Consider the following 20,170-nt stretch of genomic DNA (forward strand, 5'->3'; position numbering starts at 1 on the left):
GTAGCGTATTAACACTAATTTCAGCAGTGATCTGGTGATAAGGGTATGATTTGTAACGCGTGCCAAAAAGTAGGGCTATTTGAAAGAACATGTAAGGGAAGGCGACGTGGAACTAACCAATGGCGGGAAAGAGGACAAGTAGGTCTGGTCTGGGATGAGAACGAGCATCATCAAAACGCACACACAAGGTGAAGGGTAGCAGCATGCAGGAGGAGCAGATAGAATGAGTAGAAGGATGGCGCGGAGATATCCACCTCCTCAGGGTCCAACGAATGTTGTTAATGTCAATCAAGAAGAAGAATTCAGTTGAGTTGAAGATTCAAGTGCCAATATCCAAGCAGTGGTATCGCTAAAGAAGACGTAGCTCTGAGTTGATAGCGGGTCCCAGGTTACGATCTGCAGCGTGACTGATCTGAAAGCAACACTTGGTAAAGCAAATCTACATTTACAATCGATACGGGAAGAATTTCTGGATTTGAACAGCACTCGGATACATATTCTGGGGAAAATAGCTGGGGAGGATAACAATTGCACTCAGTGGATGGGTGACACAGGCAAAAGTGTCCGCTATTGCAGAAAACCACCAATCGATCCTTGGCCTCGACTTAATGGGCATCCTAGGGTTGGAGTTAGTACAAAGAGGAAGATTTATGGGAATCACTGGAGAGAAGGACAGCAGCAACAGTTCAGAAGGGCTAGATGCATTGCAAACGTACTTCTGTAGGTTTTATTCGAATTTGTTCACAAGAAAAGGTAGAATTCGGAACTTAAAAGTCAAAGCCGAATTTTTCGAAGCCCTGAGAGCTATACAGCAAAATGGCCGTAGGGTACCGATTAGTCTCCAGGATAAGGTAGACAAAGAGATATCACGTTAAATCAATGAAGGACACACCATTAAATTGCGAGAGTCTTCGAAAAACATTTTTGTTTCACCAATCGTAATTACAGTAAAGAAAGATGGAGGTACAAAACTAGCACTAGAATCAATGGAATTGAACAAACAGGTACATAAAAATAAGTACTAATTCGACGAATTACGAAACGGAATAAGCCAGATCATTGTAGAAAGGAGAACGAGAGATGTTTATTTGCTTACAATGGACTTCAAATGCGGACAAGTGGCATTAGATCAAAACACCAGTGAACAGTGCAATTTTCCACTAGTAGCGGCAAGTCGACGGGAACAAATTGATTCAAGAGTTTTTTTTTCGGTCTTCAAAAAGTGATAGATACCTTACTCAAAAAACTACCTCAGGCAAACGCAATTATAGAAATAATATTATTCGTATCCAAGCCAAGAAATATCGAACTCATTGCATTAGTCGAGAAAAGCCACAGATAACTGGATGTAGCCAAAACCGCGCTGAAGCTACGAAAATGTTAATTTGCGAAAAGTGAAAGTGAATGATTAGGTTTCGAAATCAGTAAAAACGGAATAACACCGTTGTTCGGAGAAACGCAGGCGGTCAAAAATATAAAGCCCCTCAAGTCTAGAAAACAATTAAAGTCACTTATGGGATCCTTACACAGTCAACATAAATACTTACCAGAAATAGCAAAAGTGTTCTCCAATTGACCGTTATTGAGGTTGAATAATGAATTCATTTGGACGCCGTCATCCGACAATGCGTTTCAGTAGCTACAACGGTCAAAAAAATTGTTAAACTCAAATTCTTGGATATTTACCAAGAAACCCGCTTAGTATGCGATGCTTTTCGCTACGACCTGAGGGCCGTCTTAGAGCAGTACGGTTCGAATGTGGCACCCAAACTCATTTGAAAAGTCTAAACATGAAATTTCTAAACTGATGCATATACATTCGCAAGAGAGCGTGGCAGCATGCAACCGACGGTCAGCCAATCAGAAGCGAGATATTTGCATGCGAGATATCAAAGGATGCATGCAAATATAGCTCAATCAAAGTCGTCAGAAACTGTTCTCAGTCAGCTAAATACAGTTGCTCACTTAATCAAATTTTAAAATCCTCTGTTTTTAAGTTTCCGAGTTATGATCGAGAATATACAGAGACATAAATCAAGCACCTCGATCCGGGCCAGACATAGAAATTGTTGCAGCATCAAATTCGGCCAATTTCATCAGGAGCCAGGAGACAGCGGACCAGTCATACACAAGTCCGAATCGACCAGGATAGGACATACGACGTGACAGTTAATCAGGAAGATTCAGGGAACTACGAATCTATGAAAAGGCATGAAAGGCAAGACAACAATGGCAAAAAAACGGAAGAAGTAAAGCCTCATATGTTTATGATTGAAAACTCACAGGAGCAGAAAAGAATGGGAAGAAGGAAAAAACTCAGAGAATCAGAATAGCAGATGCACTTCAATGCAATACATTGGCTAAATTGAGAAGGTGGACAGATAAGCGACTTCAGAACAGCTGAGGTCCCAGGGCAGAGCGTGATTGCGGTTCTAAGTAAACAAGGGGAAGACAGCTCTATTTCATCGGACAAAATCAATGAGGTGCACCAGTTGGAGTATTTTTTTCGTTGGGTATCTCAAAATTAGTGCGGGGACTTTTATTGCGGTCAAAGAATCGTTTGTCAAAGGCAAACCCTCAGGCAAGCGCATTTATAAAAGACATACTAGTCGTGTCTAAGGGAACAGAAATGGAACACATTGCATTAGTCGAGAAAGTTCTTTAAAAACTGGATGTAGCCAACGCCGCACAGAAGCTATGGAAATGTGAAAATATGAAAAGCGAATGTGAATGGTTAGGTTACAAAATCACTAAAGACGGAATAACACCGTTGGTCGGAGAAGCGCAGACGATCAAAGATCTAAAGCCCCCAAGTCCAGAAAACAATTAAAGTCACTAATGGGATCCTTACACAGCCAAATTAAGTTCCCACAAAAACTAGGAGAGAATGCTCTCCACTTCGATCGTTATTGAGCTTAAATAATGATTTCATTTGAACGCCGGCATGCGACAACGCGCTTCAGCAGCTAAAACTATTGGTCAAAGATATGGTTGAACCTAAACATTTTGATGTGTACCGGGAAACCCTCTTATTATGCGACGCTAACCACGATGGTTTGGGGGCCCTCTTAGAGCAGTACAGTATTCCTAATTTTTGGCTAAAATTATTGTTCAGATTTTTGTATTAATTCTGGTGAAATTCTAAGCAACTTTTAATCTCTTCACTTTTCGTCTAGTCTTAACCCAATTTGAGAAGAACGCGTTTGAATTTTCGAAACTTGTTTGTTTTGCCCCGTTAATTTAAATCAACACTGTAACTGGGTTAGAGTAACATGGCTTTGTCTGTTTACCCCTTCTGCCGCCATTCTAGCCTTACTATTTATCTCTGAAAAAATTCAGATTAGAAACTTGATTTCGTAGTTGACTCATGAAACTTTTGGATTTTGACATTTTTGGGTAGAATGGCATATATTTCATTATGATAGAGCAGACCTCTTAAACTACAAAAATAATAACCTAATTAGAAGCAACACCCAAAACAATAATAAAACGTAACGTTCATTCAAAAAATCGTTTCTAACCTTTTTTTTATTATATGAGGTTAAAATGCATCTCTGAATTATATCAATATGAGATTTTTTATCGCAGCTTCTAGTTTGAGTTAAATTACCCCAGCGCTGCGTGTAAAAGTGCTTAATTCTGATTGGCGGTATTTTCAACTCAGAACCAAGTTAACCCTTTAACCCTAAAATGCTTTGCGGGAGGGAGAGGAAGGGATGCTATTTTGGTTCAACCGAATTTTTAGGATCTACTTGTTAATATCCTTAAGGAATGTTCCAGAGAATCTGTTCCTCTAAACAAAACAGCATCCAATGTCTTGAGGTGTGCGGCCAACAAGCAAAGCACCTCCGTTTCATAGTCAGTAAGAAGACAAATTTGAGAATACTCAGCTGTAATAGGTTCAAAAAAAGATACACCGTATGGTTTTGAAGTGGTCCTTCGGATCTTGTTGAATTATCACATTTTTCTAGTCAAAGTTTATGTTGTTGAAAAAAACTTTGGGGTAACTTTATGAGAGCATTCCCCCGAAATATTTCGAGGTTTAACATTGTTTGTTTTCGAAGCAAATAGCCCAGTAAGTATTACTTGTGAGTTTTCATTCTGACTTATGAAGAAGGTGACAAAAACTTCATGATCATCGGTAATATAATTTGTAATATAATTGGGAGGGCAGTTTTCGAGAAAAGTCTAAAAGTTTCGAAAAAAAGGTCAAAAAATTGCAAATTCGACTTTTCCGAGGGTCAATACTTTTTGTGTAAGAAAATTTAGTCGTAACCGCTTATGCAGGGGAGCTTCTCGCAGCTCGTTCTTTCGATTGAAAATAAAAGCTCAAATTTGGGAGGGTAATTGTTGAAAAGCCAAAAAGTTTCAAAAAACGGTCAAAAAATCAAAAATTTGACTTTTCTGAGGGCTATAAATTTTTGTTTTAACAGAATTGGGCGTAGTTGCTTATGCAGAGGAGGTTCCCACAACTTGTTCTATCCGTTGAACTCAAAATCTCAGATATGGGACGGTAGTTTTTGAGAAAATGAAAAAAATCCAAAAGATTTGGGTCAAAGATCCCCCCACACATTTTTTTCGCAAGCTGTAGAAAGTGGGGTAAGATTAAAAGAGACTAGGGGATTATGCAGGCACACAAGGGAGTAGGTGGACTTTCCGTTGGTACCACTTTTTTTGAAAAATGGTAGGGTAGTTTTTGAGGAAAATTAAATTTTTGAAAAAAGTGAAAAAATTTTCCAAAGCGTCTCAAAAAAATAATAAATCAGTAAAAAAAACCCAATCACAAACATTTTCATAACACCTGTTTTAATTAAACAGGAATTTACTAACTAACATGCCTTAATCAATAGAGCGGACACATTTTAACTAGTGTACGAAAAAGTTCATTGAAAACATCCAACCCTGCCCAGGTTCGAACCCTCTTATTTTGTCGCTGGTCTCCTTCCCTACATCTACGCTACAGATCCGTGATACCGTGAAACTAAAACGCTATTTGTAATATAATAGTCCGTGTTAATATACTTAGCATTGACGGTACTTAATAGCTGGATCAAAATGAACACATTTTATCGCAACAATTGCATCGCAACAATATTTGGTCTTAGGTTGGAAAAAAAAGATTTCATACTATAACTCAAGCTATGCACAAATTATAGAAAAATTAGGCAATTATTTTGTTGAGTAATATTGTACGGTGTTAAAAAAATGCTTGAAACGTAACATTGTGGGGAATTTAGGTGAAATTTATAACTGGTTACTTAATTTTCATTAGAATACGTATACTATTCGAATAAGTGAGGTAGTGATTGAATTGATTATCAATAAGCAATTAAAATTCAAGTATGCTAACCCATATTTTTTAAGCTCAAATAATGCTAGAAACGAATAAAAACCAAGGACTTAGGTTAACAAATTCGCATGCAAATTCGCATGCAAAGCAATATCAACATTTCGAAACAACAGGAGCCAAAGTTGAAAATATTTTTTGAGCTTTCATTCATTTGTTGCGATTCAGGTGGTTCTATGATTGAGAAACCTAAGCTTAACGTTGGAAAACCTAAGCTTTGATATATTACTAGACAGATATAACCTTTAGTTTATATCTTCTATGACAAATGTATTTACTGCCACCGGAAACCTCTTAGCTCGAGTTCAAGCCAATTCATTCATTCATGGATTTCTTTTAGTACCTTTTCTTCTTTCAAAGGTGTTCTGTTCTCAATGGAAATAGTGTCGAAACAAGTGAAACTTCAGTGTTTCCTAAATGTCAATTGGTCCAATTCTAATTTAAGCTTCCGGGTTAAACTGTTCCATATTTTTGGTCACGCGATTGTGAAACATCTCTTTCCATATTTTGAACGTTCCATAGATATACGTATACCATCATTCCTTCAGTTATTTGCAAATCGTTGCCGTATATTAGTCGCAATTCCATCAAAAATGTGGCCAGTTTATCATTAAACATTTGTTTCATGAAACTGAAACGCTGACAAACTGGAAGCCAGTGAAGTTCATATAGCAGGATAGTTGATGTCTTGACGGTGCAAACACGTTGTGGAAAATTTTTTAAGCTGTTCAATTTGCAGCTAGAAACCTTTCTTTAGATCAATCGACCCTTTCGGTGATTATTCGAGGTAGCTGATTTTGCCTGAAAAATACAAAAAACTAAACACGCTTGAATACAAAATTCCTCCCTATTTTCAATGGTCGGAACAAAAATCAGATCAGCAATTAAAAACGGAAGCAGATAAAACCGATGAAACTGAAGCAAATACTTTTAAACAGCAAAATTTAATGAAATGCAGCGGTTCCTGCAACTATAAACTTGTAAAAGTTTTCCAATTACTAGTTTAATTCCGACCAGTGAAGTTGGGGAGGAACTTCTTTGTCTTCGGTTGAGTTTTAGTCTTTTTAAAGTGTTTTACTTACTATTCCATGCCAAAATTGTTTTGTTTGGATATACTAGTTTATAGGCAACTAGTATAGGCAACTTTTATAAGGCAACTAGTATATAGTATGTCTGATTTACTGATGTTTTGAGCTTTTGCCCCGACGACTGAAGTGGGGAGGATTTTGTCTTCGTTTAGTTTGATTTTTTTTTTAAAAAAAATTTAAACTTATTATCCCAAGCCAATGTTTTGGTTTGGATTTTTTTGAAGGCAACTCAAGTATATTTTATGTCTGATTTACACAAGTTTTAAGCTTTCGTCTATTACTCTCTCTCTCTCACTCTCTCTCTCTCTCTCTCTCTCTCTCTCTCACTCTCACTCTCACTCTCACTCTCACTCTCACTCTCACTCTCACTCTCACTCTCACTCTCACTCTCACTCTCACTCTCACTCTCACTCTCACTCTCACTCTCACTCTCACTCTCACTCTCACTCTCACTCTCACTCTCACTCTCACTCTCACTCTCACTCTCACTCTCACTCTCACTCTCACTCTCACTCTCACTCTCACTCTCACTCTCACTCTCACTCTCACTCTCACTCTCACTCTCACTCTCACTCTCACTCTCACTCTCACTCTCACTCTCACTCTCACTCTCACTCTCACTCTCACTCTCACTCTCACTCTCACTCTCACTCTCACTCTCACTCTCACTCTCACTCTCACTCTCACTCTCACTCTCACTCTCACTCTCACTCTCACTCTCACTCTCACTCTCACTCTCACTCTCACTCTCACTCTCACTCTCACTCTCACTCTCACTCTCACTCTCACTCTCACTCTCACTCTCACTCTCACTCTCACTCTCACTCTCACTCTCACTCTCACTCTCACTCTCACTCTCACTCTCACTCTCACTCTCACTCTCACTCTCACTCTCACTCTCACTCTCACTCTCACTCTCACTCTCACTCTCACTCTCACTCTCACTCTCACTCTCACTCTCACTCTCACTCTCACTCTCACTCTCACTCTCACTCTCACTCTCACTCTCACTCTCACTCTCACTCTCACTCTCACTCTCACTCTCACTCTCACTCTCACTCTCACTCTCACTCTCACTCTCACTCTCACTCTCACTCTCACTCTCACTCTCACTCTCACTCTCACTCTCACTCTCACTCTCACTCTCACTCTCACTCTCACTCTCACTCTCACTCTCACTCTCACTCTCACTCTCACTCTCACTCTCACTCTCACTCTCACTCTCACTCTCACTCTCACTCTCACTCTCACTCTCACTCTCACTCTCACTCTCACTCTCACTCTCACTCTCACTCTCACTCTCACTCTCACTCTCACTCTCACTCTCACTCCCACTCTCACTCTCACTCTCACTCTCACTCTCACTCTCACTCTCACTCTCACTCTCACTCTCACTCTCACTCTCACTCTCACTCTCACTCTCACTCTCACTCTCACTCTCACTCTCACTCTCACTCTACTCTCACTCTCACTCTCAATCTCTCCTCTCTCTCTCTCTCTCTCCGTCTTTCGTCACATTACGCACACAAAACGGCAAATTAAAGAAAAATGACAGTTTTTGTTGTTATGTAGTTATTAAGTAATTAATGTGGTTAGAATTTTTGAGCTGCTTGTAAAGCAACCTCATACAAAAGTATTAAAATAGATCAAGGACGTTTTCGCTAGACTTCATAGCGAGAAAAACCAAGGTCGTAACTAATGAATTTTCTGGTGACCGAAGAACAGTGTATGATAAAATCAAAAAAACTATAAGATCGAAACAACGCTCAAAAGATTTTCAGGCGCTCTTTTAAAATTGATTTATTAATGGTTTCTTTTTTGCGCATTTTATGACATTGAATTCTGCTTTCAAATACTGAAGTTTATGGCAGTTTGCTATTCTTTGTTGACTTGTAATTTCCGATAATTGCGGTTAATTTTTATTTGAAATGAAATGTCTTCAATCAGCCAGCTACACGAAACCGATCTACCTCATAACAGGAACGAGGCAGAAATATGGTCCGCCGACCCGGATAGGAGCAGTTCCTGGATATGAGAGCTGACTCGGCTGACCGTGGAGCTCTCACCTCTTCTCGCTCTGTTGGGGGCCGAGGATGTTGTCGCTAGAATTCAAAGCAGGAAAAACCAAGGTAGTAACAAATGAATTTTCTGGTGAACGACGAACAGTGAATGAAAAAATCTAAAAGATCGAAACGAAGCTCACAAGATTTTCAGGCGCTCTTTTGAAAGTGATTTTTTAACACTTTTGAGTGTTTTATGACATTGAGTTCTGCTTTTATATACTGAAGTTTATAGCAGCTCAATATTCTTTGTTGACTTGTCATTTTCGATAATTACGGTTAATTTACGTATGAATTGAAATGCTGTCATTCAGAAACCGATCTACTTCAGAACCGGAACAAGGCAGAAATAAAGGAGTTTGCTATCAGTCTTGCTTTCTTTTTAAAAAATCAGATTTATGAATTCAACTGATGTAAAACGATATTTTGCTACTTAATAGGAAACTGTTAACAATTTCTATCAGATACTAATTTAATGAACGTATCATTTGAAAATCAAACAATATACTGACTCATCCAAGTATGCCTGGAACTCTTTGTAAACTGTTTGATAAATCTCACGCAAGGGCGCTCAAGTATCTGGGCTATTCTATTGATGTTATTTTAAACTGTGCACTAAAAAATACAGACATCTTTCAAATCTAATAGAAAAATCATGTACGTGTCGCAGGAGTGCACCCTCAAAACTGCAAGTTAGCGTGAGTGTTACCTTAACAATTGCATGAAATGGAAAATCTGCAGAAAATTTGAAATTTTCATTCAACCTGCGTAGCGTTGTTTTTTCTATTTGATTCGCGTTTGAAAACATTAGAAGCGATCCTTCAGATTTCACTGAGACGATAGTGCAGGCTTTTGACAAAAAGCGATAATTAACACTTAATTATATTTCAATCCACACATAAAAATTGAAATTAGAAACTATGTTCGATTTGGATCGATGAAATAAATAAATTACCTAATGGTATGATCATGTCACCAATGATTTGTCGTGCTTACTTGGTGGAGGCTCTCTTTTCTAACTCATTTCGTCTTAATATCAATTTTGGAGGATATTTGGGTCTTCACTACTGAAATGGCATAGAAAATACTGAGTTAGGTGTTCAAACGCATACTTAGCTATGAAGAGATGTCCAACCATAATTTATACTGAAACCGTTGTAATCGAAATGACTGAATCAATTATTTTACAATATCAAAGTTTTCTGGTATCCAGAGGTATTGGTTTTTGAATTCAAGTATTCCGTATAGTATTTGAAAGAAAGAAACTAAGGCTTAAAGACAGCGTTTTTTAATACATCAAATATTATTCTCCCACGAAAAAAACTACTCCAAAAAAGATTTTTTTAAATAGATTTACATTTTTGAAGATTTCCATAAGTGTATTACTATTTTTCCCATAAAATATAACAATGCTCAATTTTGTGGTAAAAGGACAGGACATTTAATGCAGACTTGCAAGCAGAGCGATGAAGACTTCCGTTTTTTTTTCAAATTAGCCTGCTATCAACCTTCCTTTTTCGATTATTTGAGTCGAACTCAACCTATTTTGGAAAAACTTGGCTCACATTTTCTTGCTAAGTTTGACACCAATCAAAATAAATATTGGTATCACTCATCCCGTTTTAAGTAAAAAGAATCATGGATTGTATAATTTATTCAGCAGTCTGCATATTATTAGCGTATTTGCAGTTCTCAAATTTGCACCTGCAGTTTAAGCTTTTCTTCTTGTTTTTCCAGAACTCGTCTCCGTAGTCGAGTGCCAGTTGTCGTCCCTCTTGGATCTCGGTCCTCGCGAAGATTCCGAGGTTGGAGAAGTTCACATAATTCTCCTATTAAAGCAATTTTCGTGTTGAATATATTTGACGACATTTGTTAACTCATTCAAAATGAATCAAACGTAGCCACGGAAGCATTAATGGCCCACTCAAAAACGCCTAATATAAAACGATTATTTTTCCAAACTTTGTCTGAACTTCAAAATCTATAGAAGAAATCCATTCAGAAATTTTAAAGATAAAATCAAAAGCAATTTGCAAAACCAGATCAAAGTAATATTTTTTTGTCTTCCGCTGGTAATTCAAAAATTTAAAAACCACTTTTGGAATTCAAGCCATTCACGTTTTTTTTCGAGCCACTTGCGCCCTAGTTATTTGAGGGCGTGGTGGTCAATCCATTTAGCAAACGAATTTGGATCAAGTTAACATCCTCCTCCCTCCTCCCCCCCTAATAGACCAAGTTAAGATCCTCCACCCCAGCGCTCAAATTAAATTAAATTTGCTAAGCGCTGCATGTAAAATGCTCGATTCTGATTGGCTGAAAATTCCCAACTTAGAACCAAGTTAACATCCTCCCCCCCCCTAAACGTGTTTAGGGGAGGATGTTAACTTGGTCCACGAATTTAATTGAACTTTAAATAAATCATAAAATCGCAAAAAAAACATTTAAACATGAACAGCTTTTCAGACCATTTCACGGGAAAAAAAGCAAACAAAAAATCAACACGAGCTACAAGTTGGTTCGTTTCGCTCATTGACATTTGAAATTAGCGTTAAATATATTACAAAAAAAACTATCACGAAAACCACCGTTTTTTTCCACAGCGACAAAGCCGAGCTTCGCAGCACTTGCGATACAAGACAAAAAATGGATTGAAAGACAGCGGACAGAAAATCATCAAGCAGTAAGAAATCGCGAAAAAATTACATCTCACAAATTTCAAACGTTTGTCTCAAATGATGTTTAATTTGAGAGAAACATATTAAAATACAATTAACAGCGTTAATAAGCATTCTGAACAGGGGCGGATCTAAGACTTTCTCGAGGGGGGAGGCGGAGTTTCAAAAAATGTTCGAAACTTAATCGACTTTTTTTAGGTCGACCAATTTGATTTTCTCACAAATCACTATAAACACCTTAGTTTTCCGAATTTTTTCCAAAGAAAACACAACAAAAAGGAGTTTTAGACACTTCATGGAAAATTTTGACCAAAAAATCGTGTTTTTTCGGCACGCGCTTCCCCCTCAAAATTAGTATATATTGGCGCCGAAGGCGTATTTAGAAAGATTTTAGGGTCAGTCAGCCAAAAATGGAGATCTCAAGGCAGTACAAAGGGGGGACTCTTTGGGTCGGCAGGGGGGTCGAATGCCTGAAAAGGGGGCGTATGCCATCCAAACACACCCCTCCAAAACCGCTGGTGATTCCCGAAACCATGACCGAGCAGCAACTAAGCCGACAATATTTAGACGCGATGCATTTTTGTCAAATTTAGCTAATAAGCGTGTCGGGGACCCGCCTATTAGCATATGTGTCGATTAGCATGCCCGTGAGCCCATGTAAAAGCATTAAGCTTGAAGACTCGCTTTTTCGAAATTTGTTTACTGAAATTGGCTATTTTTATCAGCGCGCAATTTGCCTAATTTTTACTCAGGCGAAAATTTTATTTCCTTAATAAATTAAGCGGTTTTCGAAAACTATTTGAAAGTTTAGGCTTGTTTGTTTTTCATCTAAATGCACACCCAATTAAAAACAATTATCGCATGCTAATAGGCACACATGCTAATCGCTAAACTCCCGGGCGTGTCAACAAATGTTAACCACTCAGCTTACAGAGCCCAAATTGATCAAGAAAATGCAAATTGAAATTGGGTCTGCATAAACAAGAGTCGCACTTCAAACTCTTTAATTAACTGACTTACTCTCCGATTAAAATATGAAGACTCTTAAAAAATCTTGAAGGTCATACCTGTTTAATTTCGATGACTTCTAGGTTAGGATTGCACGAGTGGTTTATGAAGCGAGTGTAGTTTCCAAATTGCTTTGAGTTTATAAATAGCTGGTGTTTCTCGTCCACTGAGCAGGGAATCTCAAAAATGTAATCGTCATCAGAGTCCTACACAAACAACAACTTCCGACATTATAACTTGAAAATTCTCTGAAAGCACCTGTTAAATTATAAGACAAACTTCAAATACCAACTGTCGTAAGTGTATATAGCTAATTTTTGAACTTTTCATGAAGCTCAAGTTTGAATCGCAAGAAAATTTATTATTGCAAGGGTAATAAATACAATAGAAATATGATTCTCAAAAGTAAACAAGATACTTTGGATACATCCGAAATATACCTCGCACGTGGTTTTAACATCTTGCACTCGACCGGCGTACACGCCCACAAATGCGCCCTCTGGAATCGTGCACATACTCCTCAAATCGAAACCCATCGACTCAGAGACAAAGTACACACCCACCGGGTACTCTGACCCTGAACTAGCCCACTGATTGCCACAGTTAGTGCACCTACACTCTGAGCTGCATTGGAACAGAACTGGAAATTCCAGATCAGACGGAGGCACGTGGATCAAACCCGGAGTTGAGTACCTAAATATGTATGACAGCAGGAAATCAAAAGCCAACACTGATCAAACAACTTGTCTAAGTTTCAATAAGAAACTACTTGGGATGAGAAAAAATTGGAACAAAACAAGCCGAATACCAGAAAAGATACTTCAATGATATGGCTTTGAAAAGCAATGATAACTCACAACTTCACTTGAAAAACACTTGCGATGCTTTATCATAGCCCAAAGCTAATTTTATCGTGATACATGATGGTATATATACAACACTTGGTATACATTACTCACGTTATGTTTCCTCTCCTAACACAAGAACAATCGTTGCCGCAGCCATCTGAACATTCACAGGGTTCGCGAGGACTGTCATTCATCTGTACCCTTAACATCTTAACCATTCCAGCCATTTCATCAACTAAATTACCAAACTATGAAACTGCTGGATGAGACTAACACAAACAAATGGTTGAGTTGGGTTTATGATATATCAGTCTAATTATAAATTTTGAGACTAGTTTTATATTTTTAGTCAAAAAATAAAATTTGTAGACTAAATTAAACGACTCAAAAGTTTTAACAAGTCTACAAGACTAAAATGATTTTTTTTGCTACGAAATCAAAAAACACACTAACGTGTCTGAAACTTCAGCTCCAGCCATTGTTCTGTTGATGTAAATAAAAGGTGAAAACTTGGACCATATACCAGTGGTGGAGGTGTAATTCTTCATCGGCACTTTGAACTTCTCAAGTCCAAGTGCAATATCGTCTATCAGAGTAAACCGGTCGTAACGCTTGCTTTTAGCCTGCATATCAATTCAATTTTAGGCTTCAAATTAAGTTTCTACGGATTATTAGGTTTATTTTATATGTGAGTGAAGCATTCTATCTAGAATCCAAGATTAACCAGTTTCATTTAACACGTTAGTGTAGTAAAGGGCTGTCGAGGGGCTTTGATACCTCCCTCTTCGGAATTTCGGTACTCGTTAAGGGCATCATTTTACACAAAGGCGAATCAGAGCTTCACACTACTTGCGATGCAAGTCAAAATTAGAAAATGAGGCGGAGGCCAGTATGTCGGAAAAAATCTATAATAAAAAACCATATCTAAAAAAAATTCAATACTTTTGTCTTCCGACAAATATAATCGGCAGGGTTTATTCACTATTCAGAAAAAATTATGGAGCGCCAGGATGGCCGACACAATTTGGGCAGACGATCGATCATTGAGTCGAAAACAAATATAACACACACAGGCGAAGCAGTGTCTCGCAACTTTTGCGATGAAAAAAAATAACACATTGCGCTACAAAACAGTGAATGAAAAAAAATTCTGAAAAATTATTTTCGAAAAAATTATTTGAAAAAATAACTTGACAAAAGTTGAAAAAACCAACTCAAAATCAGACATGGTAAATTTACAAATTGAAAAGTTTCAGTTTTAGTAAAAGTATTTTACATTGGAACAAAACACATGTTTTAAAAAAGGCAACAAAAATCATACCACATAAAAAATGGCGTTTAAAAATGGAAATTGAACCGACAGAAACTAGGACGAAAACCAGGAACCCGAAAAAAATTAGACTTTTTTGAAAAGATAATAACAACCTGAAACGGGCTTGAACTTATTACTAGCTAAGTCATAATACTTTTATTTGATTCTTCAAGAAATTGAGCATGTCAGATGAAAGTTCCTCTAGAAGTGAAGATACTCTAGAAGTGAAGATTCTTTAGAAGTGAAGATCCTGTGTTCAAAGTTGTTTACGGTAAAAAAGACTAATACCCGATACCCTTGCTTATCGCACGTGTAATAAAACATTTCGAGCTATTACGTTTTGCAACTCCAAGATTCACGAACCACCTGAAACACACAACACCCAAAAAGCTGTTTTTGTCCTTAAAAGGACCCAATATCAGGCGAATAGCCCGATATAACCTTTGTCGATACCATTGAAGCCACAGTTCGCGAATTCAAAATTACTTGAAAAAATCAGTAGGTATTTCAATTCCCTCAAAACTTGATCCAATAAAAAAGTAGCACGATTTGGAAGGAAGTTGACAACAAATAAGCAGATAGTTGAAAGTCAGTTAATTAAATTTCTCCCAGAATTTTTTAAATAAAATCTGCTCCTGGCCAGTATCGAACCCATAACCATAGTCGTGTATCAAGCTAACGTTAACTTCATGCTTCCGTATTGCAAGCGTAATAAATCAGCCAGTCGCATAACCATAAAAAGTTTCGAAGAAAGATAATAGCAAGCTAAAAAGTCAGAAATAACAAAAGACAATTTTTTACGTTTAATTTTTCTATTTTTAATATGGAGGCTTAAGATGGTGATTTAGATTTTTCAAAAATTTCTCGTTAGAGCTCAATCTTCCACACATAATACCAACGAAAATAGACTTCAGTGCCGATAATTTTCGAAATGAAAAAAAATTACTTTGCAGCTCTTAGCGAGCAGCCAAGTCACATATGCACGCAATACCAGTCATTAATTTGCTTTAAAACGACGAATTTGTTTATATTAGAAATACCATTTAGTCTATTCTATGAATGAAGTTGTTTACGTGAAAAAGTCTAGTACCCGCTTGCAACATCCTTGCTTATCGCAAGGTCAAAATATCCATTTCTAGCTAAGAATCTTATATTACTACAAATCGCATTTGATACAAATATATCCGACTCTGCGGGAGAACATATTGGTCAAAACACTGAAGAATTGTTTTTTTTAGGGAATATTATCGCTCTTAATCACCCCGGAATCATTTCTTTGTGAAAACCATTTATTTTCTGTGCTTCTGGAGAGCTAGCAAAATCAATAAGGCCCATCGAAAAATATTCTATAAAAAAACTATATCCGGGTTATAACAACAGTGGTCAAACAAGATATTTCAAACTGGATGCAAAACATTGCAGCAGCCATTTGAGTTTAATTTTTATACTTGAATTTATATTCGAAGCCTACAATTGCCTTGATGCTAGCCTTGTTTAAAAGATGGCAATGTATTAATTGGTAGACATGTAGATCGTGCATGGCCAATTGAAAGATAGCAGTGGGGTCACATCCACGATCTAACATTAGTTGAATTAGTTCGAGATCCGGCTCAGCTCTGGCGACTGCAAGCTCAAAGGCAGTCGTTCCATTCGAAGAGCACCTAATCAAAAACAGTCAAAAATAAATCCATCTACTTTTTCAACTAGTAAGTTGCTTTTTCCAAGAATAAATTTATTAGTTAAATGATGAAATGTCGCGCAAATTTCTGCAAACGAGGGAGGTTTTTAGAATGAAAATTCTATGACCATGAAAAATATGCCGAGGATTGGTGTGTCAATAACAAAATAACGATACATCACTCCAAATGTAGGCTTCAACAATTAAATTAAAAATATGAATTTTCAAATAAAATTAAGTTGGATGGCGAAATATTACAGCATGCAAATGGTTTCAAGTATCTTGAAATTAATTTGGATATTGAGCTTCAATTCAGCAAAAGAAAAAATTTGAAAAATAACTTACTGATGTCACGCACCATGTGAAAAAGTGGTTTTCTAAAACAGTCCAAGACAGGCAAAGCTGAAGATCTCAAACGCAAGCAACTAAACCAAAAAAGGATCTCTAAAAATCAAGAAAATACAGAAATAAGGCAAAAAATAGGTCTGCAAATGACTTTGTAAAAGCTGAGGGTTGAACCCATATCTTTTGCACCATAGACAACTTAACTAACAATCCGTTAGATCACTCGGCCAGTAAGACCTTGTGAACAAATTGTTGAGCAGTAATTATCAGGCAGCAATGAATGCACTGCTCTTAAATACGTGAAACACAAGCTATTAAACAAAAGAGAAGCGGAGCTTTGCACTATTTGCGATGCGAGAATAACATAAACACAGAGGCGAAGCAAAAATTCGGCTACCACTGAGATTCCAACCTACGACCAAGTGATTAAGGGTCTAACACACTAACCACTCAGCCACGGAAGCTAAATTGGCCCCAAACACTGGCCGTCACAAATAAAGCAGAGAACAGATGCTAAGCAACTTCCAATGCTACAGTGAAATTTCCAAATGAAAGAACACTTTTAATGAAAAAAACTTTTATTTGCGAGTTAAGTTAGAAAAAAAGAAAGTTCACAATAACACACGAAGGTTCGTAAAATTATGAGGAGTCGAAAAAAAATGAAAAAAAAAGGTCTACCAAAATTTTTAATGTCTCGATATTTCTCGATAGAAATTCATTCCAATAAAATTAGGAACGGAACGAAACTTACAAAGTCGACAATCTTTGCGCAGAAACAAATTGATACAAAAAAAATATTATTTTATAAGAAAACCTTAAAATTTTAAGTCCCACCTGAAACTACAATGAAAAACACTTGCAGTTGCAACTACAATGAAAGTTGCTAACAGCACAAGAAAAATCTGCAATGTAGCAACTAAGCCTACAATCTTCCAAGTTCCCTCTGATACTAGAATGAACAACACTTGCACGTGCAATAAAAGTTGGTTACAGCATAAACAAAACGGTTAATGTGGCAACTTGGCCGGCAAAACTTGAGCAAGCAAACGAAAACCCGATAATTCAATTTTATCCGATTTTTTTTTTCAATTGCATACAAACTGAAAAAAGTAAGGTCTGTCCGAGACGTGAATCCCAGACCTTAGGATGTGAAGGCAACGAAGTTACTCATAAACTAATTGGGAAGGAATCTGACGGATGTTGTGGTTCAACATTAAACAAAAGATTTGAAAAAAAAACAGAGTAAACAGAAAGAATTTGGGCCGGAAAAAAATATTGTCAAAAAATTTTGAGCTATAAAATATTAAAAGTTTTTTTTACGAAACTTAAGAAAGCATAAAAATATGATTCACCCTCGAAAAGCATAAAAATATATTTTACCCTCGAAAATACGCAACATAAATTGACTACGCTGAAATAACTTAAGCCGAAACCTTTGAATAGTAAAAAAAAAACGAAAAAAAAAATCACAAATTACAAAACTTTCAATCATAGTAACAACTGATTAAATCATTAAAAAAACATATGCTTTGGAAAGCCAGGCCAAAAAAACGTACCAAATAAAACAAACTGCATTTTAAGAAAGTGAAAATGAGCCGACAGAAACTAGGAAGAAAGCCAAGAATACAAAAAAAAAATCTTTTTTTTTCAAGAATTTAATTTTAAAAAAAGCTATTACCTGGCACGAACTTCCCCTAATTACTACTTAAATGATGGTCGTTTTATTTAAGCTTTCAAGAAATTGAGCATGTCAGCAGTCTGCGTGTCAGCAACGTAAAACTTACCATTTCTATAAAAATTGACCTTCTGAGAACAAAGTTTTTTACGGGAAGAAAAGTCTAGTACCCCATTACAATACCATTACTTATCGCAAGGGTAAAAACATAGGCAACAGACAGTCGAAAAAGAGATATGAATGTAAAAAGAATAGAAAAAAAACTACTTATTTTTTTGAAAATTTCAACTTTGGAATATGAAAGACAAACTATGGCCTTTATACTCTTTGATATTCAAGCTAATTTTTTAATTGGCACTTTTTTGATAAAATTAACCCAAACTGAGAAAACTGGATCAACGAGTACATTTTTTATTCCGCTGAGAAATCTGAAAATTGGCTTTTACACTTTCGGTGTTCGATAGTGGAGTTTGCCTTCCTTGCAACAAAGGAAATGGAGTGAACATAAAACGAAATAATAAGTCAAACCGCGAAAAATAAAAATTTAAAACTTTTTCCTGAAAAAAATCACCAAGACCTATATAGGAGCATTCACAAATAATTGTGATTTTGGTCAAAAAAAAGCAACTCTGGTTGGTATTATCATAACCTACGGTCCCGATACTCACTGCTGTGACGCGAAGAGTATAAGGCCAAGTTAGTCATGCTAAAAAAGGTCTTGAGGATATATTTTTCGAGAGAAATTTTGATCAAATTTCTAAGGAATTCGTCAACTAAAATATTCGCATAGTTTTTGAGATAGTTTTAGCTCAAATTTTTCACGATCCTCAATAAATTGAAAAAACCGGCGGTGTATAACTCGAAAAAACGGTCACTACAAGAAAAAACTACAGCGAAAAGAAAATCTTTGCTATTTGATATGATAATTTCAGTAACAACCGTTAACATGGAAAACCGTTTCATTGAAATTTATCATCGTCTAACAAGTTATGATTATTAACAACTTGAATGACAAAAAACTTCCATATACGAACAAAGTTGGATACAATTCCTTTTTAGTCTAATTTCTGATTGTGCACTTTTTCTAAATCAAAATAAAAATCAAGTATAAAAAATCTCGACCAATACCGAAAAGGTCAGAAAAACCGACAGAAAAACTATTCTTCCTCTTAACTTCAAAACTTCAAGTATCAGAATAGTTTGAAATATTCTCAAAATCAATATCCGAAGAAGCTAGATTGAAAAAAAAATGGCAAAAAAAGTTCAAACATGTTCGCGGACAGGTTTTGTAGAAAAATCAGCTTTTAAATTCTTCATCTGCTAGTAATCTCTTCACTAAGCACTAGACTACAACTTTTTTTTCACTCTCTTTGGCATAATTGCCCATGATCTCTTGAGATTGCAATAATAGAACTTTAAAACACAGAACTACTCACGCATTTACGGCGAATTGATCTTGCTGCAAAATTAACTCGCAGCACTCCATCGATTGATATTCAACTGCAAGATGGAGTAATGACTTCTGGTCCTCCTCAAATTTCGCCTTGTTGAGTTTGATTTGATTTTCGGGGTCGTTCCACAGCTTCTGGAGGCCCTCAACATCATCGAGCTCCATAATATCAATTAGTTTGGAATAGATTTCACCGTGTAGTGTAATTTGCTCTTTATCACGCGTTTCTACTTCAGGATCTGTAGTGGATTTCTTGGTTTGCATGTGAGGGTTAAAAGACATTTGTAAAATTTAAAATTCATCAAACCTGAAGCCCATTTGTTTAAAACAAAAAACTCAAATTATCGTATTGCTACGACTTGAAATCTCATTTACTTGGGTTTCATTTATTTAGATGACGAACAGATTAAGGCATCAGGGCGAAACCCTGAAAGTTCCGAAAACACTATGATTTCTTTCAAGTTTTTTTTGCAACTTGGATGCAAAGGGAATACTTCGATTTTTTTTTCGAAAAACGTTCACCAATAAAAGACGTTGTGTTGAGTAATGCGTAGACAGTCAACAACCTTATTTTCCAGGGGAGGTGGCTTTACGTTTTTCTCAAGTGAGGTCAACAGAGAAGGTCAACAAAGTGTTTAGGTCGATGAGGAGACAAGGCGTAACAGACGACAATTAGTTTCGTAA

At 36.7% G+C, this 20,170-nt stretch overlaps 1 protein-coding gene across 1 annotated transcript; it reads right to left on the bottom strand.

The window, feature by feature from the left end:
• Nucleotides 1-10,141: 10,141 nt before the first annotated feature.
• On the bottom strand, nucleotides 10,142-19,789 carry LOC134842283 (histone-lysine N-methyltransferase EHMT2-like). Its single transcript, XM_063858554.1, has 7 exons — nucleotides 19,473-19,789; nucleotides 15,828-15,999; nucleotides 13,480-13,649; nucleotides 13,138-13,227; nucleotides 12,619-12,871; nucleotides 12,238-12,384; nucleotides 10,142-10,324 (listed from the first exon to the last, which is right to left on the bottom strand). The coding sequence occupies exons 1-7, from the start codon at nucleotides 19,766-19,768 to the stop codon at nucleotides 10,148-10,150; spliced, it is 1,305 nt and encodes a 434-aa protein (XP_063714624.1). The 5' UTR covers nucleotides 19,769-19,789; the 3' UTR covers nucleotides 10,142-10,147.
• Between the last annotated feature and the right edge of the window lie 381 nt (nucleotides 19,790-20,170).

Source organism: Symsagittifera roscoffensis, chromosome 3 (genome assembly GCF_963678635.1).
Source record: "Symsagittifera roscoffensis chromosome 3, txSymRosc1.1, whole genome shotgun sequence".
Classification (NCBI taxonomy): domain Eukaryota; kingdom Metazoa; phylum Xenacoelomorpha; order Acoela; family Convolutidae; genus Symsagittifera; species Symsagittifera roscoffensis.

Bases quoted from the DNA above. Each gene is read 5' to 3' on its own strand.
- LOC134842283 (XM_063858554.1), bottom strand. From the start codon at position 19,768: ATGTCTTTTAACCCTCACATGCAAACCAAGAAATCCACTACAGATCCT. The intron at 13,228-13,479 runs GTTAGTGTGTTT...TAAGATGTTAAG, and splicing joins GGAGCTGAAGTTTCAGACAC to GGTACAGATGAATGACAGTC. The intron at 10,325-12,237 runs GTATGACCTTCA...TTGCTTTAATAG, and splicing joins AAGTCATCGAAATTAAACAG to GAGAATTATGTGAACTTCTC.